Here is a 25987-nt window from a genome sequence, read left to right as displayed (position 1 = left end):
ATGTGAAAGGAGGAAGAGCAGGCTCAAGGGCAAAGAGAATGAAATTGAGTTTGAGGTGCCAGTGGGATATTTGGTTAGAGTTGTTCTGCAGGAAGCTGGAGTTCGAGGTTTCTTTTTTTGAAAGGAATGTATTATTTAAACATTCTCTCAAAAAATGTTGATTTGCATTCAGATCAGCAATCTGATATCAGTTATACATGTGAAAGCATGCAAAATAAAGCAAAAAACCCCTATACTTTCTGTACTCAGAGTTCATCAGTTATCTCTCTGGAGGTGGATAGTATTTTTCATCAGGAGTCCTTTGGAATTGTCTTGGATCGTTGTCTTGATCAGAGTAGCTAAGTCTTTCACAGCTGATCATTATTATAATATTGCTGTTACTGTGTACAATGTTCTCCTGGTTCTGCTCACTTCACTTTGCATCAGTTCATATAGGTCTTCCCAGGTTTTTCTGAAACCATTCTGTTCATCATTTCTTATAGTGCAATAGTATTTCATCATAATCATATACCACAAATTGCTCAACCATTCCTTGCCACTACAAAAAGACTGCTATAAATATTTTTGAATATATGAGTCTTTTTCCTATGTCTTGGATCTCTTTGGGATACAGACCTAGTGGTGGTATTTCTGGGTAAAAGGGTATGCACAGTTTTATACCCCTTTGTTCATAGTTCCAAATTGTTATCCAGAACAACTGGACCAGTTTGTAATTTCTCAAGCAATGTATTAGTGTCCTCGTTTTTCCTCATTCCCTCCAGCATTCGCTATTTTCCTTTTCTGTCATGTTAGCCAATTTCATAGGTGTGAGATGGTACCTTAGAGTTGTTTTAATTTGCATTTCTCTAATCAATAATGATTTAGAGCATTTTTTTCCATATGACTATAGATAGCTTTGATTTCTTCATCTGAAAACTGCTTGTTCATTTGACCATTTATCAATTGAGGAATGGCTTTTATTTTTATAAATCTGACTCAGTTCCCTGAGAAAAGGCCTTTCTTAGAGAGAAATTTGGCTATAAAATTTTCCCCCCAATTTCCTGTTCCTCATCTAATTTTGGCTGCATTGGTTTTATTTGTGCAAACCCTTTTTAATTTTTGTAATCAGAATTATCCATTTTACTTCCTGTGATCATCTCTATCTCTTGTTTGGTCATAGATTCTTACCAATGATCTCTTTATTGCCAAATCTAATGGCCCTTACTTAGTCTTCATCCTTCTTGACCTCTCTGCAGCCTTTGACACTGTTGATCACACTTTTCTACTTAATACTCTATTCTTTCTAGGTTTCTAGGACACTACTCTCACCTCTTTCTCCCCTTACCTGTTTGACTGCTCCTTCTCAGTCTTCTTTGCTGGATCTTTATCTAGGCTGCTTCTGTTAATCATTGAGTATCCCCCAATCCTCTATCCTGGGCACGTTTCTCCCCTCATTCTGTATTTCACTTTGATTTGCCAGCTCTCACAGATTTAATTATCTTTCTTGAAATGATTGTTATATCTATTTATCCAATCTTAGTCTTTCTGCTGACATCCAGTTTTGCATCTCCAACTTCCTATGGTACATAATGAACTGGATGTTTCATAAACATCTTAAACCCAACATGACCAAAACGGAGCTGAATACCCTCCCATCTTCCTAACTTCCCTGTTACTATATAGGATACTACCATTCTTCCAATGCCCTCCAGTCAGTAAATTCTAATTACCTCCTGAATTAAAAAATTAAAAAATTCTTTGCTTGGCTTTTCAAGCCTTTCATACCTTGTCTCCTTCCTCTTTTTTCCAGTCATCTTATACCTTATTCTCCTCTACATTCTCTGATCTAGTAATACTGACCTCCTTGGTATTCCTCCATCGCCTGATTACCTGCTTTTTAAGTGGCTGAGTCAAATTTATTGTCCTAGAACTGTCAAGTATTTGGTCTGAGGCTGGATTTGAACTCAGGTACTCCTGACTCCAAGGCCAGAGCTCTATCCACTGTGCCACCTAGCTGCCCCAAAAATAGCTTTTTTATTTCTGGTGTATATAATTCATGGAGTGCCCAGACACCTTAGTCATTTTCGGGTATATATTAAATAGCCAAATGGGTTGCCAAAACAAAAACAAATTGGCCAAAAACCTAAGCAATAAGAAAAAGATCTTATTTGGATTATTTTATGCTTCTTAGGAAACAGATAAATGTGTAACACCTTTGACAGCTCTAGGACAATTTTATTTTCTAATTTCAAAGCTTTTAGGGGAAACTCTTTAGAATGGCTCACTTAGGCAATATCAAAAAAAATCATCTCTTCAAAGGGCCACTGAATGCTCATGGTTGTCATGTGTAGTCACTGTCCTTTCTGTGACCCATTGATGCCTTCTTTCAAAAAGGTCTTTCAGACTTAACCATTTTCTGACTGTAAAAAAAAAATTATCTTTTTTGAAGTATGAAAAGTAGAAATTAAGATACAGAGATTTGCCCAGTTTTAGCACTTAGTTGTGAAAAAGGTGTAGTTTTCCTGTTTATTTCTATAACCAGTCCTGCTTTGGGAACTTTTTATTGCTTCTCTGAAGTAGTTTATATTTAATTTTCTTTTGTTACAGATAATTGAATATGAGAAAAAACAAACTCTGGGACAAAATGATACTGGATTTAGTTGTGATGGAACAGCTAACACTTTCCGGGTCATGTTCAAAGAACCTATAGAAATTTTACCTAATGTCTGCTATACAGCCTGTGCAACACTAAAAGTAAGATCTTTTTTTAAAGAATGTATAATTTGATAAGTTAATCTGGGCCCACTAGTAAAATTTTTGTAACTATTATTTTATTGGAAGTCACTTTCGAACATAAACTGGTATTCCTGAATACTGGGAGCCTTTCTAGGTAGAAAAAATAGAGACTGTGAAGAAAATGATTCCTTTTCTTCTGTTTTCTGGAGAAAACTATATACAAACTCAGATCTACTACTTACATTTCATTAGGGAATCCTTCATTTTAAATGAGAGATAAGACAAAAAGAATAGCTGGATACTCATGTTCTTTCAAATGATTAGGTTCTCTCTCTCTGTGTTTCCAAGAAGAGGTTTAAGTCTAGTAATTTCATCAGAAGTCATACTTTTAACAGAAGTTCTTTTTTTTTTAAATGACTTCAAATGCTCTTTAGCTTGTGTATAAAGTGTTAGGTAGTAGTTATCATGTATAATATAACATTCATAATTAGAGAACCATATGAAGTTCATTTTTAGCCATTATTTGCTGACAAATCTTTTGTTCTGATTTAGGGTCCAGATTCACACTATGGCACAAAAGGACTGAAGAAAGTTGTACACGAAACACCTGCTGCGAGCAAAACGACATTTTCATTCTTTAGTTCTCCTGGCAATAATAATGGCACATCAATAGAAGATGGACAAATACCAGAAATAATATTTTATACATAATTCAGCAAATAAACAGACTAATCTGAAAGGCATAACTAACTAGCTGCTAATGTTGGTAGTGTGTTATGAATGCTCATAATTTTAATATATAAGAAACATTTTAGTTTCTTAGGAAAGATAGAAAAATGTCCATATTGGCTTTGCATGATTATCATCAGGCTATAAAGAACTTAATGGAAAAGTGTTTCATTTTCATATAACTCTAGGAGAAAAGTGCAGGACTTTAATTGTAAAAAAATATGTATTTAAGCAGCTACTTGTGCTTTCACTTGTATCACTTCATAAATCAGCTTGTTTGGCTGATAGTCTTTGAGTAGTTTTTAAATCGAAAGATCCTTACTTGTTAAGGACGGTTGAAGTTGTTGGGTTTTTTACCATTTTGCCAAATGAATGGGTGAATTGATCCATGTGGGCTTGGTCAGTATTCTTGCTAAACCTTTTATTAATTCGAATAACTGTTTTCAGGAAATATGAAAACTGGATTTGTATCTTTGGTTTTGGAATCTTGGGGAACCACGAACATATATCTTGTGATAGGCATCTGGAATTGCATTAAATGTTTCTAAGTGTTGAAAAGCACTTATCTGCTTACCTGAGGAAATCTGGAGTCCATTTAAAGAAATGGTTATTTTGTAGTAGTATAGTAATGTGGTTACATAGTAGAACTTACAAACTATAAATTGGAGTTTTATATAAATAAATCTGCAATAATGTAAAATGTGAAAAAGCAGCTACCTAAGACTGGACACTTTTATCACTGTGCGTGTAATTTCTTTGAGGGGAGGAGGGATTTGCAATGATACTTTATGTTCCAGAGAATGAGATGATTATAATGATTTATTACGTAGAAATCTGTTAAACATTTCATTGATAGTGCTGCACAATAAGAAATAGGGCAATAGCCCTGACACCTTGCCACCAGGTACCTCTAATAAAACTACAAAGTAGTTACTACTACAAAATAGTTTTATTAGTATCTTAGAGGTCTGTGTAACATCCTGCTTAATAGCTGTCGTTCATAATATTACTTCCTTTATATTTGGGGCTTTATTAAACTACCATGAATACAGCTGTCCCAGCATATTGGAAGTAGAGCATGTAAAATTATATTGCTATTCTTTTTCTGTAAGTGAATGATTTGTTATAACATTTTATGCCATGAGAAAGGAATTTCAAAGAATTTCTTATGGAAGAAACATCAAGTAGAATCTTCGAATAAAAAGTTTTCATCTGAAATAGTACTTTAGTTTATAAAAGTAGGGTCGAGGAAGTATGGAGGTGACCTTTATTTCTCAGAATAACTGGGAAAAGGGTGGAAAGACTTAGATGTTGTTTTTGATACCAGTGACTGCAGAGCAGTGCAAATTCTTGGTTACTTGTAATGCCCAAGGAAATGAATTCTGGTTAACTCAAGGTTAATCAGAAAATACTGTTTTGTATGAACCTTTCCTTAAAATATTTCTGACACAGTTCTACACTATCCTGTTTTGGTAAGTATAATGTCCCAAAGATATTTAGTCTATTTCTCAACTGGGCTTTTTACAAAGTTTCAGGATCACTATTATGAACATTAAATATAATGTTAGGTTAGATATATCTGTAGAAAGGTGTAGGAAATTGGACAGAATGTGTGTTGTCCTAAAGGTTAAGCCTTAGAAGTTGAATTTTAAGATATATTTATTCTGTCAGTTTTGGGGGTGGCTCTGGCTCTGAAATAGATTTCTGGTTGAGGGCCTTTGCTAATAAAGGTTTCTCTTTTTTAGTTTATGGAAACAGTATGATAACAAAAGTACGTCATTACAACCTTATTGGTATAATTCCTGAGAATGACTTCTACCACTGCCAATTTTTGTAGTTTTGGAACATTCTGACCATTTCCTCATTGGCGAGCCAATTTGCAACTTTCTCGCTGCACAGTTCCAGTATTTTAAACTTATCTCTGATTTGTTGGTACAGTATAATTTAGGCTAAATGTTTTCAAAATTTGTAACAAACATAGATGATATTACTTGATCTCGTAGCTGTGCTAAAATACAGCTACGCTCTGGATGATCTCATATGTAGTAATTGTTCACTGGTTGGTAAGTAATTCATTTTGTCTCTACCTACTGGCTCTTTACCCTGCCTTACAAACATGCTTCTACCCTATCCTTAAAAACAACCACCACCACCAAAACCTCACTTGATTTTGTCATCTTCTCTACTGAATTTTCTTTCAAGATTATCAAAGATGTTAAACTGCTAAATTTGATGGTATTTTCTTTGTTCTCACCGGCTTTTCTGTAGCTTTACATACTATTGATTACTCTTCCCCTTCTGGATACTTCCTCCTTTGGTTTCAGTGACACTGTTCTTTCTTCTGGACTTCCTCTTACAAGTACCGCTGCTGGTTCTTAGGCTTTTTTTGTTTTTTTGGCTGGATTATCCATTTTCCACCCATTAAGCATCAGTATTCCCCAAGCTCCTGGCTTGGGCCCATTTCTCCACCCTGTGTCAGAGACCTAAGCTTTCCACTGAGTGGCGTCTAGCCCAGTTAACAAAGATTATATGCCTACCACGTGCCAGGCATTGCCAACTGCTGACACTACAGAGGTTAAAACAAAAAAGTCCCATTACAGGAGCTGACAGTCGGGGAGACAACGAACCCCCCACAGTTAGTAGACGTGATCAGCAGAGGGAAGTTTAGCTGCGACTTGAAGGAATCCAGGTCTCCCGAAGACGACGAAAGAATTCCAGGCGTGGGGGGGACGGGGACAGCGAATGAAAACAAGCCCCAAATCTATATATCCTTTTCTACCCTCACTTCTGACGCGCAGATCTGGGTCCGGAAGGGCCGGGGCCACGCCTTCCGAGGGCGGGCACCCCCGCTGGGCCGGGCAGCGGCTGGGGGGCGGGCCTCGGTCTGTGCTCCGCCTTCTCTCGGAAGGTGCGCTTTGGCCCCGCCCTCCCCGTGTGGCAGAGCGCAGGCGTGAGGGCCGCGCAGGCGCGGAGGCCGCCCGCCCGAACTCTGGCTTTCTTTTAGGCGGGGGTTACCCAGCGGCTCATGCTGTACCTCTGCCGGTGGACTGACGGGGCCCGGCTCAGCGGCAAGGCGGCGGCGGCCAGGCTTGCTTCTGGCGCGGGGATGCCCAAGAAGGTCAGTGGGCTTGGGCAGGGCTTGTGCCGCGACCCTCGAATATCCGCGATGTGTGTCTTGGGGGGAAGCAGTATACGAGGAAGTTTAGGATCCCCGAGGCGCCGTCATTGTCGGCCCTTCCATGTTGCAGACGGGGACATTGAGGCCTCGAGCAGCTTCGCGACGTGTGTGAGGCAGAACCTGGCCTGGGACTCGATCTCCCGACTGCTCTTCGTGCTCTGGCCTTTGCACTGACCCGACGGGCCCCAGGGCTTTATTGAGGCTCCGCCTGCCCCAGGTGGGGCTGCGGGAGGGGTGCTTCATGGTCATCTTAGTGGTCACTTTCCTGGTCATTAGTCTCGTTTTCCATATGAGGAGACTGAGGCCCAGAAAGGTGAAAGAGCCCCAGTGTCAGGGCAGCTCCTATTTCTTGGGTCGTTCGGACTTAGGCTGTACCTAGCCCTTGTGACGTTCCACCTGGTAGCGTATTTTTGGTGAACGTGTCTTAGGTTTAAACTCAGAGCTGGCACTCATGTTTTTATCATGTTGGCTCACATTGATTTAAAGCTTTCAGGTTTCCAAGAACTTTGCTCACGACAACCCAGTGACGTAGTGCCTCAGAAGGGCATTACAGGTGAGGAAATCCCTAAGAGGCAGGGTGGTACAGTGGACCGGGTGATGATGGACATAAGTCAGTGAACCCTGCCACCTAGGTGATCTTGGGCCTGTCACTTAATCTCCCTGGGCCTCAGTCTCCTCATCTATAAAATGAGGGGGTTAGTCTAAATGCCCCTTAGTGCCCCTTCCAGATCTAAATCTGTGATCTACATTGAATAGAAAGAATAGATAGTAGAAGTATTTTTGAAGTAGAATCAACAGCACTTGGCAACTAGTTGGTGGTAACAGGGTGAAGAAAGAAAGAGTAAAAAATAACTAAACTTTTGAGCATGGATTACTGGAGGGTCGGCACTACATAAATTTAAGGTGATGTTGTTATTGTTCTTTTAGGGGAAAGGCCAGAATAAGGAGCCAGTGAAACCACTTTCTCCCACTGGACCTGTGGCAGTTGATCAGAGTGGTTCCATCACAATAGCCATTCATGCCAAACCTGGCTCCAAACAAAATGCTGTAACAGGTATATTTGAACCACGTAGTTGAATTCACATCTTGCCTACTAAGTATGTGATGGGTTTATGGCCCTGCATACATTATTTGCTCTAACTTCTGTAGTTATGAACTTGTTTTGCCAATATATTTGTTTCTTCTATAACACATTTAGAGGTTCTGGGATCTGGAGATTTGAAAGCTAGAAGCTATTTTCTCCATTTCTAAATTCTAGACTAAAATGAGCTGCCATCTTATTATATGTCATCATTGTTTTGAAAATTAGTACACTGCATTTTAAAAAATAAGTTCTTACCGACGTCTTCTGTTTCTTGCATCTTCTATCCTTCTGGATTTCCCCACTAGTCTTCTCTTTCCCATTCCCACGTAGGCATCCCATATAGTAAATAGTATTTTTTTAGGGGAAGAAAATTAGCACAGCTGATCAATACATTAAAAAGTCTGAAGTACAACTCCTGTGGACCTTCCGCCTCCATGAAGAGGTGGGTTGAGGGTGTCTTCTCATATTCCTTCATTACAGTCATGCTTGATCTTTATAATTTTATTATTCACTCTGTATCACTTCATGTAAATCTTTCCATGCTTCTTTGTATTCATCTAATAATTTATTTCTGGGACAGCTAGGTGGTGCAGTGGATAGAGCACCGGCCCAGGAGTCAGGAGGACCTGAGTTCATATTAGGCCTTAGGCACATAATACTTACTAGCTGTATGACTCTGGGCGCCAAAAAAACCAAACAAACTTTATTTCTTATAGCATAGTAATATTCCATTGCATTCATGTACTCTAGTTTGTTTAAATACACTATATTATAAATATAGAAAATTTTCTAAGAGATCATTATCTGGCTTCTTTTTAAATATTACTTTCAATACCATGGGACTTATGAAAGATTCAGTATAGGATAGTAGAAAGAACACTAGAATTGGAATTGAGGGACCTGGGTTCAAATGCGTCTTCTAACCAGTACTGTCTGTGTTCAAATCATGACATTTAAGTTTATTCCATCTCAGTTACCTCATTTCTAAGATGGAGATAATAATATAATCTTGTGGGATAGATAATACAAGTATCAAGTGAAAAAGATGTATAGAAAGCATATTGTGAATTGTAAATTGTTATGTAGATGCCAGAAATTATTGTTGTCATATCTGGAACTTAAGTTTTAGCTTTTGGTTAACTTTAACTTGTTCCCTTCCAGTAATGGAAGTATTTAAGTTGTTAGGGAAATTGTATGAGAAGTAAAAAAAAAATGTATCATGGTATAGTGGAAATAGCCCTGAACCAGGAGTTGAGAGAGCTAAATTTTCACCTCTGCTGTTCTCTATGCCTAGGTGGTAAAAACTCATCACCTGTTACTCTTCCTTTTCCCTATATTATTGAATCACCAACTGCATAGGAGTAAAATACTCCCACCCCCTCATCTACTCTTCTCTATCCTTTTCAGCCCCACCCCTCCCAAGTCCCCTAAGACTACCTGTCTTCTAGCCCGCTATAATTCCTGTTCATATACTAACAACCTTCCCTTCATTCTAGACCTTTTCCTCTCATACTCCTTATCTACTTACAGAGAGACCCAGCATCCTCCAGATGGCACTGCAACCTTGGCCATCCTTTCCATCATTGGTGCAGTTTTCTCTCATACTGCCCCTTTACTGACCACATCACATTGGTCCTAGATGGGAAGTTAGAATATGCTCTGAGTTTGCTCCCCACTGCCATTTCCAGACTCTCCTTTTGTTGACATCACTCAACGGTGTCTCCTTTGAAGTTCAATATTTATCATTCAAATCAAAACAGCTGTTACCTACTGACCTCTCCTCATTTCTCAAGGAGCTCAGTATCTGGCTTTTCTTCCCCTACTCCTACCCTCATAACATGGGACTTCGGCATTCAAGGTTGTTGTGAAGATCAAATAAGATAATATTTGCAAAGCACTTTGTAAACCTTAAAGTGCTATATAAGTGCCAGCTATTATTTTAATTGTCTAGCAATAAGTGGTAAAGGCCAGAACTAAGATGGTGACTGTGTTTAAGAGGAAAAAAACTTAAATTTATAAAATTAAAATTTAATTAATTAAAATTGTAAATTTGATTTTCTTTTAAACCTGAGTGCAAGGTGGAGGAATCATAACTAGGTAGCAGGTTAAAAAAGATCTTAGGGTTTTAGTAGAATGCAAATTCAATAGTAGTTAGCTATGGCAACTAAGAAATTTAATACAATCTGCATTCAAAGGGTTATGGCATCTAGGAATATAGGAAGGGGATAGCCTTGCTGCACCCTGCCCTTGTCCGACCATACCTGGAGTATTGTTTCAGTTCTGGGAGCCACATATTGGGAAGGGCATTTATAAACTAGAGGATCTTCAGGAAAAGGCCCCCAGGATAGTGAAGTTTGACATAGTTTAAGAGAGATTAGGCTTATTCTGTTTAGTTTCAGAAGACAGAACTAGAAGCAATGGGTAAAAATTGCAGAGGGACAATATGTGAATTTTTTGACGAATAGAGCTTTCTCAAAGTGGAATAGGCTGACAGATAGATTTCCCCACGTTTCAGGTATTTTAAATCAAATTGGATAACCACTCATGTATGTTGAAGGGAAAGTTTTTTTCAGATATGTGTTGTATCGTATAACCACTGAGGTCCCTTCCAACTCTGAAATTCTATGAATCTCTGACTTGTCCAGCCTTACACAAGTCACCTCAACAAGTCCCTGAAGGAGGGGCTGGGATAGAAGACTAACTGGTTAATGAGGCAGCTGGAAAGAAGTCCTGGGTTTGAATCTCAGTTCTGTCATTTACTGCCTATTTGATTATAGGTAGGGCACTTCAGTTCTCTGGGCCTCAGTTTCCTTATCTGTAAAATAATGCGATTGGATTAGAAGACTTATAAAGAACTTTTCAGCCCCAAATCTTATGATTCTAAGTAACATTGAGACAATACTGGCAGATTGTTCTCTAATACTGGCAGATTGTTCTCTATGAGGTAGCTTTGGTTTGGGGACTGGAAGCGAGACAGTATGAACAGTTTCTATAGAGTAAGTTCAGATTTTCATCCAGTTCATTTTGTCCCCTAGATTCTGATTCATAGCATTGAATTTTAGAGCTAGAAATGATACTCAGTGCCTTTTACGTAACATGCACTTACCTGTTGGTGTGTGATTGAATGATTTTTGTCAAGTCTAAATTTGTAGGTCAGGAAATTAGGTCCAGTGAGGTTGTTTGACTTGCCCAGTGGCACAAAGCTAAGTGTGACATAGCTAGGACTAAAACTTGTTGTTATTTACCGTATACTCCTAATTGCCTGAATGTACAGTAGTATACTGCCTATAACGGTTTAGGCCTATTCTAGTGTCTTCTGTATTTCTTTCTTCATTCAAGACTCAGCTTTTAAGTGCCTTCTGTTTGTACAGCCCTGCTGGGCAGTTGGAGAAAAATGTAAAACTTAGACTGTCCCTGCACTCATGGAATTTACAGTCTAGTTGGAGGATAGCATATGCAGAAAAATGTGATACATAATATTATGTGATATGTGCTTTTTTAGAATTGTAAAACACTAGTATGAAGTCCAAAGGAGAAAGTTGTTACCTATCAGGGGATGTACCCGAAGTGGTACATCACTTAGGTTTTAAAGGCCAGGTAGGAATTTAGGGTGTGAAGAAAGGGAGGGTGAGCATTCCAAGCACAGGCAATAGCCTGAGAACAAAGGCATAAGAGCACAATATATGTTCTGCTTTGTTGGTGTGTAGTGTGTGGGGCTAAGTAATGTGAACTAAGGTTGGAAAAGTAGGCTAGTGCTAGGCCTTGAATGCTAGGCCAGAGTGTTGTAGCCTAGTGGCAGTATGGTATCACCAAAATTTTGGAGCAAGTACATTTACTGGATTTAAGTCTCAAGAGTATTCTGGTACAAGTGTGATGGACAGATGAGAATGAGAAGAGAAAAGCTAGAGGCAGGAAGTTCTTCAGGAGGCAGTTGAAATTGTCTAGGTGGGTGGTAATGAGATAGCTAATGACAGCCTGGGTTAAGGGAGTTGCAATTTTGGATAGTGATGTTGTGGAGGTGGAATCAACAGCATTTAGTAACTGATTAAATTTGAGAAGCAAGGGAAAGCAAAGTGTCAAAGATAACACCAAGGTTTTGACAGTTTCTGCGTGGTTGTGCAGACAGAAAGAATGAAGTCAGAAGGAAGAGCTTGTTTGAGGGATGGAGAGTAGGGGGCAGCTCAGTTGTGGACATAATAAACTGGGAGTGTCAGTGGGCACATCCATTTTGAGACGTTCTGTTAGAGGTGTGGGTCTGGAGCTCAGAAGAGACCAGGATTGGTAATAGAGATTTGGGAGTCACCTACATAAAAGTGGTAGGTGAAGCTGTGGGATTGAGGGAAAAAAATCAGTTTAAGAGGCATATTTATCTCTGAGAGGCTGCATGATATAGTGGATAGAGAGCTAGCCTCAGAGTCAGAAAGACCTAGGTTCAAGTCTCTCTGACATAGACTGGCTGTGTGACCCTGGGTTAATCACTTACCTTTTTTTTTTTTAATGTTATTGGTGTTTTATTGCATTTTTAAAATTTTGTTAAGTATTTCCCAGTCACATTTTAATCTGATTCAGAAGTGTTGTGGGCCACGTGCAGCCCATGTTTGACACTTCTGCTCTATACCACAGTTTTTCCTTTTTTAAAATTAAATTTTTCAGGGCAGCTAGGTTGTGCAGTGGACAGAGCACTGGCTCTGGAGTCAGGAGGACCTGAGTTCAAATCCGCCCTCAGACACTTAACACTTACTAGCTGTGTGACTCTGAGCAAATCACCCAACCGTGATTGCCTCACCAAAAAAAAAGAAAAGAAAAGAAAAAAGAAAGAGGAAAGGACCTATGTGTAAAAAAAAAATTAGCAGCTCTTTTTGTAGTGGCAAAAAAAAATAGAAACTAAAGAGAGTTTCCATCAATTGAGGAACGGCTAACAATTCATGGCATATAAATTGAATAGAATACTATTGTGCTACAAGAAATGAAGAAAGTTTCAGAGAAAGTTGGGAAGATTTGTATGAATTAATACATAGTAAAGTGAGTACAAGTAGCTAGATGGTGCAGTGGATAAAACACTAGGCTTGAAATCAAGAAGGCTTATCTTCCTGAGTTCAAATCTGGCCTTAGGTACTGAGTGACCCTGGGTAAGTCACTTAACCCTGTTTACCTCATTTCCTCATCTATACAATGAGCTGGAGAATGAAATAGCAAACCATTCCACTATCTTTGCTAAGAAAACTCCATATGGGGTCATGAAAAGTTGGACACAAATGAAAACAACTAACCAACAATAATGGCAATGAATCAGTAGAACCAGAAGGACAATTTCTATTACAATAGCATTGTAAAGACAAACAACTTTGAAAGACTTAAGAACTCTGATCAAGGCAGTGACAACCATGATTCCAGAAGACTGATGATGAAACATGCTACCCACCTCCTGACACAGAGGTGATGGATTAAGGGTGCAAAATGAGACATTCTTTTGGATGTGGCTAATGTGGGAGTTTGTTTTGATTGACTGTATATCGTTACAGGGGTTTTGTTTTTCTTTTTCAAATTGGAGGGGAGAGAAAATGGATTTTTGTTAAATCACTTATCTTCACAGTCCCCTAAGCAACTGTCTTAACATTTATTAGTTGCTAAGCTGCTAAGCAGGTATAGGAAGCCTTACCTGGCATTCTCTATACCAGTGAAATCATAGATCTGGTTAAAAAACAAACAAACCCAGATTTATATTTTGTGTTGTTTCCTTAATTATGTCTGATTTAATTAATATGTTTAAAAATGAGCACCTTTAGCTCAAAATTTCAAACCATTTTTGTTATAGATGTGACAACTGAAAACATAAGTGTAGCTATTGCTGCACCTCCATCAGAAGGAGAGGCTAATGCAGAACTGTGTCGGTATCTTTCCAAGGTCCTGGAACTTAGGAAGAGTGATGTTGTCTTAGATAAGGTATGTCGTGTGTGTGTGTGTGTGTGTGTGTGTGTGTGTATAAATGTTCTTATTATACATCATCAGTCACTTTGTGAGCCAAACCTTTTCTTCTCCCCAACTCAACTATTGAAAAACCTGTGTATCAGTCACTAATTTCTGTCATTCTTTCTTCAAAATGACGTTTGGATTTGTCTCTTCTCGGTTCCAATTATCTCTCTAGTCCAGGATGCTGTAAACACTATTACATCCTAGGTAGTCTTCCTATCTGCAGAGTTCTTCTCCCCTTTAATCCAAATCAAATCACTTAAATTCTATTTGCCTCAGTTTCCTCATCTATAAAGTGGAGGTAATAATAGCACCTACCTCCCAGGGTTGTTGTGAAGATCAAATGAGATAATAATTGTAAAGCACTTTGCATAGTGCCTGGCACATAGTGTTGGTATAGTAGTAGTAGTAGTAGTAGTAGTAGTAGTAGTAGTAGTAGTAGTAGTAGTAGTAGTAGTAGTAGTAGTAGTAGTAATAGTAGTAGTAGTAGTAGTAGTAATATTGCTTGCCTACAATGGTGAGCTTCTTCACTGAAGAGAAATCATACGTGTTATGGTTATGTGAAGTAAATTTGAGAAAGGAATTGAGAATGACACAGGCTGTGTGCCTGGGAAATTAGGATGGTGGTGCTCTCCATGATAATAGGGAAGTTGGAAGAGGGGAGGTCTTAATGAGAAAGATTTGGTTTTTGATATGCTGAATTTGATTTGCCTAAGGGATATCCACTTTGAGATGTCACTGAGGCAGTTCCATTAGCATCACATTGGAAAATCACAAAATTAATCTTACCCACCATAAACTAGGTGCATGACCTTAACTGGCCCCTCATTGATGCTAGGTAGTCTTCCCATATGGCCTTTCTACCTAATTCCCTACCACAATTAATGCAGATCTTCTCTTTGTCAGCCTACACCAACACATTTTAAAGTAGTGCTTTTGGCTCCTACTGGACTGAGAAAATTCAGGTAATCCAAAGAGAGCTCTGTCAATTCACTTCCTTCATTCTTGAAAGCTTGTCAGACTAGGATTACAGAATTTAAAATTTAAAATGAGGGCTGCAGATAGGCAGAGTGGATGAAGAGCAGCCTTGGAGTCAGGGCGACCTAGAATGGAGTCCCACCTCTGACAGATACTGGCTGTGTGACTCTGGGCAAGTCATTCAACCTCTCAATTCACTAGGTAATTTAACACCATAAATTGCAGAAGAGTTGCTGATCTGAATTGGTAGAGGGAGTTTTCTCACCAGGAATTCCCTAAAGTAATGAAGTCATAGGTTCAGACCAAAAAGAAAAAAGAGAAATCTAATCTCATCTTTTTGGGGGATGGGGGTGGGGTGAGGCAGTTGGGGTTAAGTGACTTGCCCAGGGTCACACATCTAGTAAGTGTCAAGTCTGAAGCTGGATTTGAACTCAGGTCCTCCTGTCTCCAAGTCTAGTGCTTTATCCACTGTGCCACCTAGCTGCCCCCAGTCTCATTATTTTACAGATGAAACTGGGGCCTAGAAAGATTAAATTACTTGTTAAAAGTCACAAATTGCAGAACCAGTTTTTTTATTCTGCATTTTTATTCTTTTTTCCAAGGGACAGATAAGAGGGAAGGTATATTTAGAATTGACAGTGATATAAAAATAAAAGATGTCAATTTACAATTTTTTAAACAAAGTTTACTTCCGTAATCATTTATATTGATCTTTCTGTTTTCCCTGACGTGATACAAGTACAGACTCTTGACTGCTTACCTGATCCGTTCCATTGTTACTTTCTCAACTATCACATGGCTGCTAGACTTGTTTTGCTTTTGCGTAGATCCAGTCATGTCACTCTTCTGCTCAAAATCCTTAGTGGCTTCCCATCACCTGTTTTGAAGTTCAGACTCCCATTCTTAGCATTTGGGGCCTTCCAGTATGTTATTGCCTTCCTCATATACTATGCTGCAGCCAAACTAGACTACCCACCCTTTCCTGTGTACATTCTGAGCTTGTCTACCTCCATCACTTTACTCACGATGTTCCTTGTGTTTTTAATGTCTTCCCCTCCACTTGTATTCCTACCTTCTTTTTTTTTAAGTGAGGCGATTGGGGTTAAGTGACTTGCCCAGAGTCACACAGCTAGCAAGTGTTATGTGTCTGAGGCCTTATTTGAACCCAGGTCTTCCTGCCTCCAGGGTGGGTGCTCCATCTACTGTGCCATCTAGCTGCCCCCATTGCTACCTTTTTAAAAGCCTAACTCTGTATCACTTTCTCTAGCAAGGCCTTCCTGGATCTCTTCAGTTGGTAGTGGCCTTCCCTCTTGCCCTTCTGTCCCTGATGTCACATAGTACATGTTTCTTTCTAACGTTTGTCATGAATCATTTTGAATTGTAGTTGTGTGTGCGTGTGTCATAGCTTCCTATTAGTTTGGAAGCTCCTTGTCTTATCTAAACTCTTTATCTTCCCAGAGGCTAGGATTTGTACTAGTGCTTTGTTCCCATGGGGTTAATTAATGTTTATTGAATTGAATTGTTGAATATAAACAAATTTGTGAGAAAATTGTTGTTCACTTATATTGACTAAAATCTTTTATTTGAATGTTATAGCTGACATTCTTTATTTTATTTTGAACCAGGGTGGTAAATCTCGTGAAAAAGTGGTAAAGATTTTGGCATCTACAACTCCAGAAGAGATTTTGGAGAAATTAAAAAGACAAGCAGAAGCTCCCTAAAACAAACCAAAAAAGGCAGATGAACATTATCTTTTGTGGAACTTTTTTTTTTCAGGAAGTAAATTCGAAAGGAGGAGAACTTGGACAATACTTGATTGTACTTTGAAGAAAAACAGATTTCTGAAAATATTCTCCATGGAATGTTTAAAGAGTCAAAATATCACATGACTAATAAGGCAAAGTGTGCTGTAGCCAAACTTTAATTACTACTGGAAATACTCAAACCAAGCCATTATGGTCCAGTTCTTAAAATTTAGAACTGGTTTGTTCTACATACCTACTCTAAAGCTTATTTTATGGACTATACACTTAAAGCATTGAAAGCGACCTTAGAGATTACCTTCTTTACTCATTTCATTTTTACAGATGATCAAACAGTGTCAGAGAGGCTGAGAGACTTGTCCAGGGTCACACAAGTAATCAACCTCACTGAGACTAGAGCTCTCCTCCCTTCACTCCAGTGACAATGTCCTGTCTATACCACACTATTGCCTTGACTGTTATTTACAAATATTAAGAGACATAAATGTATAGAAGTAGCTTGGCAGTGAGTAGAGGCCTAGACTTGAAGTTAAGGACAGTCACTTCTCTGAGCTTTAGGAAAGTCTCTGAGGCTCTAGATTATAGATGGGTTGAAATGTGGTTTGGTGGACAAAATCATAAGTCCTTGACTTGTTTCTGTAAAGAAAATGTGACGAATTTGTTGAATTGCAATTGGGTAATAACATTTAAAATGTATTTCTAAAAAAACTTGTCTCTCTTTATTTTTGTCTTTTCCCCATACCTACCCTTTTAGTGGAAATGTTTTCTTAAATATAAATCAAGTTTTTTTTCCCCTACAGTAGTTTACAATAGGCTTATATCATTAATTAGGAAAACTTGGTGTGCATAAGCAATATTCTTGTTTTCTTGAGGAAACCCTAATGCAAAATATATTTTTTATAACTCAGATATAGAAGTAGGTTTCATCTTTTGAAGATGGTATTTGTTTAAAAGTACTTATTTTGCTATTTTTATTTCAAGCTAGTAGTCTAGTTAGTAATTTATATGTTGAAGCAGGTACTGGTGGAATCATTAGGAGGTAATATGACATGTTATCTGCATTTTGGAAGATATTTTTTTGTTACGCTATGCTAAAAGGGCCACCGCTCCTATCACCAAAACCAACAGACACTTTAATAATTTAGCAGATAACAGTAGTTCCCATTTATACATTATTTAGAATTAGTTGCAGTTATTAACTAAACTGGTATTCAAACCAGGTTTTCTAACTCTCAGTCTACTTTCCACTACACCACTGCTGGGCATCTAGGTTGTGCAGTGGATAGAGTGCTGGGAGGTAGACCTGAGTTCAAATCCAGCTTCAGACACTTAGTAGCTGTGTGACCCTGGGCAAGTCACTTAACCCTCTCTGCCTCAGTTTCTTTATCTGTAAAATGAGCTAGAGAAGGAAATGGCAAACCCCTCCAGTATCTCTGCCAAGAAAACCCCAAAAAGGGCTCAGAAAGAGTCAGACGTGACTGAAAATGACTAAACAACAACAGCACAACACTGTTCCTCTGAATTTAATAAGCAAAGATTGCTTTGGGAAGTCTGAAATGGTAAGGCTTTGTAACAGTGAAATGAGTTACGTTGCATTTTAACTGTAGATTAAAAGGTAGTCTCGAGACTGCATTTCTGAAACCGCTCAAGTGTTGCTTTTCTTTAGGCAAGGGCTTGCCTCTTTTCCGGTCAAGAATAAGTCAAGCCTTGTAGTTCCTTTGGGGCTGTTTGGAGCTAACAGCTTCCTGCTCTATAAAATAGTGATCTCTAAGGTCCCGCTCATCCCTAATATTCCATGAGACCATGAGCCTCTTCTAAATTTAAAGGTATTTGATTAGTAGTACCTTATATTTATGTTTTCAAATCCTTTTACATGTCATAGTATGATTGATCCAGATTTTCACAGCAACCTCTTAGGACAGAAGCCATCTCCATTTATTCATTTTAAATTTTTTATTTTTTTTCAACATTCATTTATTTTGAGTTCCAAATTCTCAACCTCTCTTTCACTGCTCTCTTAACCATTGAGAAGGCAAGCAATATGTCTGTTATACATGTGAAGTTATGCAAAATATATTTGTATATTAGCCATGTTGCAAAACAGAAAAAGCAAGAAAAATAAAGTGATAAAAGTATGCTTCAGTCTTCACTCAGAATTCATCAGTTTTCTCTTTAGAGGTGGATAGCATTTTCATCATGAATCCTTTGAAATTGTCATGGATCATTGTATTGATCAGAACAGCTAAGTCTTTCACAGTTGATTATCATTAAAATACTGGCTGTTACTGTGTATACAGTGTTCTCCTGGTTCTGCTCACTTCCCTTGCATCAGTTCATATAAGTCTCCCAGTTTTTTTGAAACCATTCATCATTTCTTGTAGCACAATAGTATTTCATTACAATCTATACCACAACTTGTTTAGCTCTTCCCCAATTAATAGGCATCCCCACAATTTCCAATTCTTTGCTACCACAAAAATAGTTGCTATAAATATTTTTGTACATAGAGGTTCTTTTCCTTTTTCTTTGATCTCTTTGGGATACTAGACCTAGTAGTAGTATTGCTGAGTCAAAGGATAAGCATAGTTTTGTAACCCTTTGGTCATAGAAGAACTATCCCAGTTTGTAAACAAGGAAACTGAGGTATAGAAAGTTCAAGCAATTTTATGAGGCCACCAGTTTTCCCTTTCTCCAGTTCTGTCCAAATGAACCTATGGACAGGTAGCCATAGGAAAGCTTATGTTGAAATCAGTAATTGAGACTCCATATTTGATTTTTTTTTTCATCATCTAGAAATTGAACTAGTCTCCTTTATGGGAGGTAACAATTGTACCAATGGATCATCAGTGTCAGCAGACCTCATTCTGTACTACGGAAAGTAGTGTCCAACACTTAAAACACAATGCGTACAAATCATTATTAACGCATTTGTGGGATGAAGCATTTTTTTACATTACATAAGGATTCACCTTTAAGATTCCTTTAAACATCCAACTCCTCTACTGCATTTAAAATAATTTTATTTTTAAAAATTAGTTTGGGGGCAGCTAGGTGGCACAGTGGATAGAGTGCCAGCCTTGGAGTCAGGAGGACCTGAGTTCAAATCCAGCCTCAGACACTTGATACTTACTATCTCTGTGACCCTAGGCAAGTCACTTAACCCTGATTGTCTCACACACACACACACACACACACACACACACACACACACACACACCACGAAGAAATGGGCTGGTTGATTTTAGAAAATACATGGAAAGACTTGGAGATTCATGGAAAGAAACACATGAAACAATAAAATAAATGGAATGTGAAGTGAGCAGAACCAAGAGAACATTGTATACAGTAATAGCAATATTGTTTGAAGAATGATTGTGAACAACCAAGTTATTCTGAGCATTATAAATATTCAGATCAGCTATAAAGGACCCTAGGAAGGAAGATCCTATATGCCTCCAGAGAAAGCACTGATAAATAGAAATACGCATAGTATAGTTTTGCATATATTTATAAATCTGCATCATATGGTGACCTGCTCTAGTGCAGAGTGGGGAGAGTGGGAGAGAGACAGTTCAGAACTCAAAATGTAACAAAAAATTAGAATAATTTACAACACCTGGTGAGGATAATAGATTTTTTTTTTTTTTTTTAAATTGGGAAGGGCCCTGGGACATCATATAGTCCAAGTTCCTCCTTTTGTAGATGAGGAAATTGAGTCCAAAAAGGTTGTGACCTGCTCACAATAACACTAGTATTAAGTGGCAGAGACACATAGAACACAGGTCTTCAACCCCAAGACCTTAAGCTTTTTCTACTCTACTACACTATCCCATTAGAAGAAACAGTATCAGATTTTTGGGTGTAGTGTCAATATATCACCAATACTAAGAGGGGTAAGGTAAGACCATTAAGATAAATAGCAAGCAGGTTGTGAAAAGTTATTTTAAAAAAATTTGCCTGGATATCTGTGCAGCTTAGGCTGTAAAGCTATAGTGGGGCATAGAAGTATATGGAGTCTAGAAGGTTAGTTTAGTAATGAGAGAAAGATTAAAATTAAGGCTGCTGGCAGAAAATGTCCCTTTAAAAGTGATCAGCAGTTCTCTGTCTTGAAGAATCAGGGAGGGGAAAAAAACCCAAATATCAGTACTCCCTACCCTGAAGTGTCAGCCAGCTACACAATTCATCAGGGGTCCTGACAAGAAAATTACTTTTGAGAGCTTGAAGAATTCTAAAGAATATCAGATTGTTAGAAATGAAATTCCACTTACAAGTTTCCTCACAAAAGCCCTGTGAGGCGGAGAATACCAGTATTTTTGTCATCATTTTATAAATGAGAAATTAAAGTTGAGTCTGAATTAATAAGAGTTAGGATGTGAATCCAGGTTTTGTGTTTCCCAAGAGCATTGTTCTCTCAAACTGGACCATGTTGCACAATTTTATGTATTCTGCATATTTCAACAAGTAGATATGATTACTTGAAAGAAAAAACAAACACATCTGATGCACTTTTTTTATCTTTATTCTTCCTGCCCTCTACCACAGTTTGCCACTGTTAACCACTGTGGGTTTTCGTGATACTGCATTCTCTTGATTTTCCTATCCGACCACTCCTCATTCTCCTTTGCTGGATCATCATCTGTATGATCCCCCTAACTGTGGTTATACCCCCAAGGCTGTGTCTTAGGCTTTCTTTCTATATACTCTTAGTGACCTCAGGGACTGCAGTGGGTTTATGATCTCTATGCAAATTACTCAGATCTCTATATGTCTGTCCCAGTCTATTTCCTGAGCTCTGTATCACCACCTGCCTATTAGATATTCAAACTGTGTGGCCTCAAACATAACAACAGTCCAATAACTCTTTATCTTTTTCCTAAATGTAATCCTTTACAGAATTCCTCCATTACTGTTTAGGGTACTAGCTTCCAGTCTCACAGGTTCTCAAAGGCAGGTTTGTCCTTAACTCCTCCTTTTTCCTTCTCCCATATGTCAAATGTTGCTGTTTCACCTGCACATCTCCTATCTGACCCCTTCTCACTGCTCAGTCACCGCAACCCTTATTACCTCTTGTCTGGACTATTGCAATGGCCTTCTACTTCATTTACCTACCTACGGTCCCTCTTTACTCCAGTCCATCCTCCATACAGTTGCCAAAATGATTTTCCTTAAGTGCAGATAATGACTATGTCATTCCCCTACTCAGTGAAACTCAGCAGTTCTCTGTTGCCTTTAGGATAAGATATGGCTCTTCACAACTTGGCCACAATTCATCTTTCTAGCAGCTCTCAAAGGCAACCTACCAAGTTGTGGAAGGGTTGTGATGTGCATCAGTGGAAGTAGCACCTGCAACAATAAAATAATGTATCCATGAAGAATAGGCTGTCCCTAATATCTTAGTGCAGTTTTAGGCTTTAGTAATAGCTTGAAATTGCTCTAAGACTTTTGGGACATTATATTTTTGACCATCATTTTGAAGCATAATTCAAGCACTTTATATATATGGTAGTGAACAATCTCGATTTGGTTGTATAAATGGAACCACATACAATCATGGCATTGTTTTAGAGTTGGTAAAGACCATTTATTAAGAGCCTACTATGTGCCAGGGACTGTCCTAAGTGCTGGAGATACAAAAACAAGTGAAACAGTCCCTGGCCTCAAAGAACTTGCATTTTAATGGGGGGAGGGGGGAAGACATGTATATAAGCATATACAGATTATATATACAAAATGAATACAAGGGAGAGATTGCATTAGCAGCTGGGGAGATTAGGAAAACCTTCGTGGAATAGATGAGCTGAAGAAAAACAAGAATTCTAAGAGGTAGAGGACAAGGAAGAACACTCCAGGCATGGGGACAGCCAATGCAAAGGCAATGGAGACCACAGAGATAGTATCATGTAAGGACTAGTAAGTAAGCCAGTATGGCTCAGTGACATAGGGTACATGGAAAGAAGTAATGTATAAGAAAACTAGAAATGTAGAAAGGGGTCAGGTGATTCAGAACTGTAAATGCCAGCCATTGGAGTTTGTATCTGATCCTAGAGGTGATGAGGAGCTGGTGGTGTTTGTTGAGTAGGGATGTGACATGGTCAGCTGCTGCTCTTTGGGAAAATCATTTTGGCAGCTAAGTGGAGAATGAATTGGAGTGGGGTGAGACTGGATGTAGGGAAAACAAGAACCAGAGAGCTGGTGGTGGCTATTGAGTAAAGAAAAGGTAACTGATGGGAGGGTGGCTATTGAAGAATATAATATCCAAAAGGTGCAGAACAGATAAAAGGAGTAGTAGAGTAACATTATACATTAATTGGAGGAAATCCTAGTATTAGAGGGGAGAAACATGGTGGTGAGCATTTAAATGAAACCCAAAGAAGGGAGAAACAACGATATTGTGGAATTTACTACAGGCTAACCAGGCAGAAGGAAAAAATTAGAGTAATTCAGAAAATAACGCCAATTCAGCACAGAGTCCTGATATAGTAATGATAGGGAATTTCAGCTATCCAAGTGTCAGTGAACCTCTCTGCCAAAAGCAGAGCAGCTGATAAATTCTCAAACTGCATTAATGGTAATTTCAATCTTCAAAAGGTAGAGGAAGTGATAGAGGAATTTGCTTATTCTGGAACTGACTCTGTCCAACAAGGATGAACTAATTGCTAAATGGACAGCTAGGTGGTGTAATGATAGAGTACCTGGCCTGGAGTCAGAAAGACCTGAGTTAAAATTCAGCCTCAGACACTTACCAACTGTATGACTTCTGGGCAAGTCACTTCACCCTGTTTGCCTCAGTTCCTCATCTCCAAGTAAGGAAAAATTGAGCATAATCAGATTTGTATTCCAGACTTGGGTAGAGCTAATTTCTAAAAGCAAAAACTAGGTAGGATTCAGTGGTAAGAGGGACATCTGTTTTACATAGGCTGGGTTTGCTTCCTTTTAAAAAGGGCAGGGAGGTCAGTCTTCTGGATTTGATTGATCTGGAAGGCTAGGACTTGAAAGACTAGTATGGCTGCCCAAGGCATAAAAATCGCAGCCAATGAAGAGTGAATGCTGCTCAGTCTTGAATGAATTCTCTGCTGACCAGAGAATGGTAAATGCACAGGTAGAAAGGGGCAGGCTCCACCTCAATCAGTGATTGTATCTTTTTACAATTATGTATTATTAAGTAAATTTATTTTTGTTGACTTTTATGGTCATAAATGTTTTATTAGTGTTCCAATCTCAGAATCACTGGACTGGCCTGAACTAGGCCTGGTTTAGAATATGGCCTAAAAATTCTACAAGGGGAAATTTGTTCATTAAGCATAGAAAGCTCTCAAAAAATGAAATTCTGAAGACACCTAAAACAAACAATATCAATAAAAGAGTAAGACCACTGTATTCAGAGTTGGAAGACCTGAATTCACATTCTACTCCACCATTCCACTGTTTCTGTGATCTTGAACAGGTAGTATAACTTCTTGATCTCAGTTCTTCACCTATTAAATGAAGGAGTTGAACTGGATAATCATTGAGGTGGCTGATGTATCTAAATCCTAAAAATTATTTAGAGTTGGAAGTTGAGGAGCCAAGCTATCTAAAGAAACCTATATGGATCCTGAAGAATATATCAACTAATCTAGATTTTAAAGACATGTAAATAAAATGGAGGCAAGGGAAAATAACTAGTGATGAATACTAAGTGTTGAAGAAATAATATCAGGAGAGCTAAAAAGTCCAGAATGAGAAGCTAGCAATGAACCCAAAGGAAAGTGAAAAGGGTTTTTTGGCTGTCATAAGCAGGAAGAATAATGAAGGGGGACAAAGTATGACTGCTCCAAGTGGGTGGCATGATAACATGATGGATAGAAAGCAGTACTCAACTCATTTATTTCTGGTGTGACATATAAAAAGTTTGAGAGACATAATTTCTGGGTAATTAATCATTTTATTAATTATGGCTACTGAATAACTAATTTTAAAATGGTCATTTGGCTTTCTCTCATAAACCAAAAGTTCCCTCCTGGAGGCCTCTTGATGCTTATAGATCCTTGGAAGAGTATGGGTGTTCCCAACAGGCAGCAATCAACTCTGATTGGTTAATAATGAGAGCATGAATAGTATAATGAGAGGTGGGCCTATTCAAATTAGGGGCTAGGGGAATGTGACAGTTATGTCACTCTTATTCCCAGGCTACCCCTAGTCTTGGGCAATCTAGACAAAGGATCTACACCCCTTCCCCTCCAACTTGCAATAGAATACAATGGGTCCAACTTCACCTAGATTAGATTCTCTTTTTGTAATGGTTTTTTTCAGAGTTGGGTGGGGCTACAATTCCACCTAGATAAGATGGTCTAGGTGGGGTAAAGTTTTGGGCAAGTCAGTAATGTCCTTTAAAGACTAGCCATATTAGCCTACTGGGATTCATTTCTGAATGAGGAAATAGAAAAAAAATATGTAACATTGGTTATTAATATAAAAGAGAAATAACCATTTCTCTCACTAGGTTGGTTTTTTTTTCTGCCAAAGAGGATGATCCTCAAATTGAGAGAGAACAAAAATGCTTAACAAAGAATTGAAATTCAAGGTAGATCAAGAAATAGTGAGAGAGCATTTATATACTCTCAATGAGTTCAAATCATGTGATTAGAACTAACCCCATCTCAGGAGTTTGAAAGAATTGTCAGCTGTGATTGTTCAACTACTATTAATGATCTTGAAAATATCATAGAGAAAAGAAGTTCTTCCCAAACTGAGATGGGCGCATGTCCTGATTTTTAAAAAAATGCAGAGATGGAATCTTCAAACCATCTTTGGTTTCTTACAAAGTTGTTGAACGCATTATTAAAGAAATGACTTATGAGCATTTAGAAAGAAAATCACAGAATCTTAGGGTTCAAAGGGACCTCCAAAAAACAATCTAGTACAACCTAAGTGGCCATTTGGCCTTTGTTCAAAGATATCCGGGGAGGAAGAATGCACTTCCCTCTAAAGGCATCCTATCCTGTTTCACTTTGGGATAGCTGTAATTGTTAGGATTCATGTTTCCATGCATTAAACATAAATTTACCTCTTTGTAGATTCTATATATTGGAAATGGTGATCACCAAAAACATCATGGCTTCAATGAGAATAGGTTATGATGCCCTAAACTCATTTTCTTTTTTGGAAGACTAACTAGAATATTAGATCAAGAGATTTATACATAGTAGACCTAGATTTTCACAAGGTATTTGACAAAATTTTTCATGTTATCCTTATAGACAAGATGGAAAGTAGTGAACTGGATGGTGATACAATTAGGTGTGTTCATAACTGAATCTATGACAGACCCAAAGAGTAGTTATCAAGGAGTCAGTGTAAATTTGAAAGGATGTCTCTAATGGAATGCTCCCATTATGTGCCCTTGGCCTTGTACTGTTCAGCATTTTTTTAATGACTTGGATATAGAAAGAGATGGCATGCTCTCAAATTTATAGATCACATGAAGCTGAGCAGGAAAATTAATGTTTTGGATGACAGAATGTGAAAGGAGTTCAAATTAGAACAAGATCCAAATCTAATAGGATTAAATTCAATAGGAATAACTGTAAA

The 25987-nt window shown here is 38.3% G+C and overlaps 2 protein-coding genes across 2 annotated transcripts in view; both read left to right on the top strand.

Moving 5' to 3' along the window:
• The window catches only part of BTBD1 (BTB domain containing 1), a 37200-nt gene extending 33044 nt beyond the window's left edge, over window positions 1-4156 (top strand). The window contains 2 exon segments of the mRNA XM_020966262.2: window positions 2587-2733; window positions 3268-4156. Of these exon segments, the coding sequence (XP_020821921.1) occupies window positions 2587-2733; window positions 3268-3426 (306 nt within the window). The 3' untranslated portion in view covers window positions 3427-4156.
• Window positions 4157-6391: 2235 nt separating this feature from the next.
• CUNH15orf40 (chromosome unknown C15orf40 homolog) lies at window positions 6392-18552 on the top strand. The gene is made up of 4 exons (XM_020966282.2): window positions 6392-6562; window positions 7550-7676; window positions 13522-13649; window positions 16280-18552. The coding sequence occupies exons 1-4, from the start codon at window positions 6470-6472 to the stop codon at window positions 16373-16375; spliced, it is 444 nt and encodes a 147-aa protein (XP_020821941.1). The 5' UTR covers window positions 6392-6469; the 3' UTR covers window positions 16376-18552.
• Window positions 18553-25987: the final 7435 nt, after the last annotated feature.

The sequence above is a fragment of the Phascolarctos cinereus genome, unplaced genomic scaffold, assembly GCF_003287225.1.
Source record: "Phascolarctos cinereus isolate Bilbo 61053 unplaced genomic scaffold, phaCin_HiC Scaffold_3;HRSCAF=262, whole genome shotgun sequence".
Taxonomy (NCBI): domain Eukaryota; kingdom Metazoa; phylum Chordata; class Mammalia; order Diprotodontia; family Phascolarctidae; genus Phascolarctos; species Phascolarctos cinereus.
Note: the sequence above shows the minus strand (reverse complement) of the source record. Positions and strands in the feature narration are given on the sequence as shown.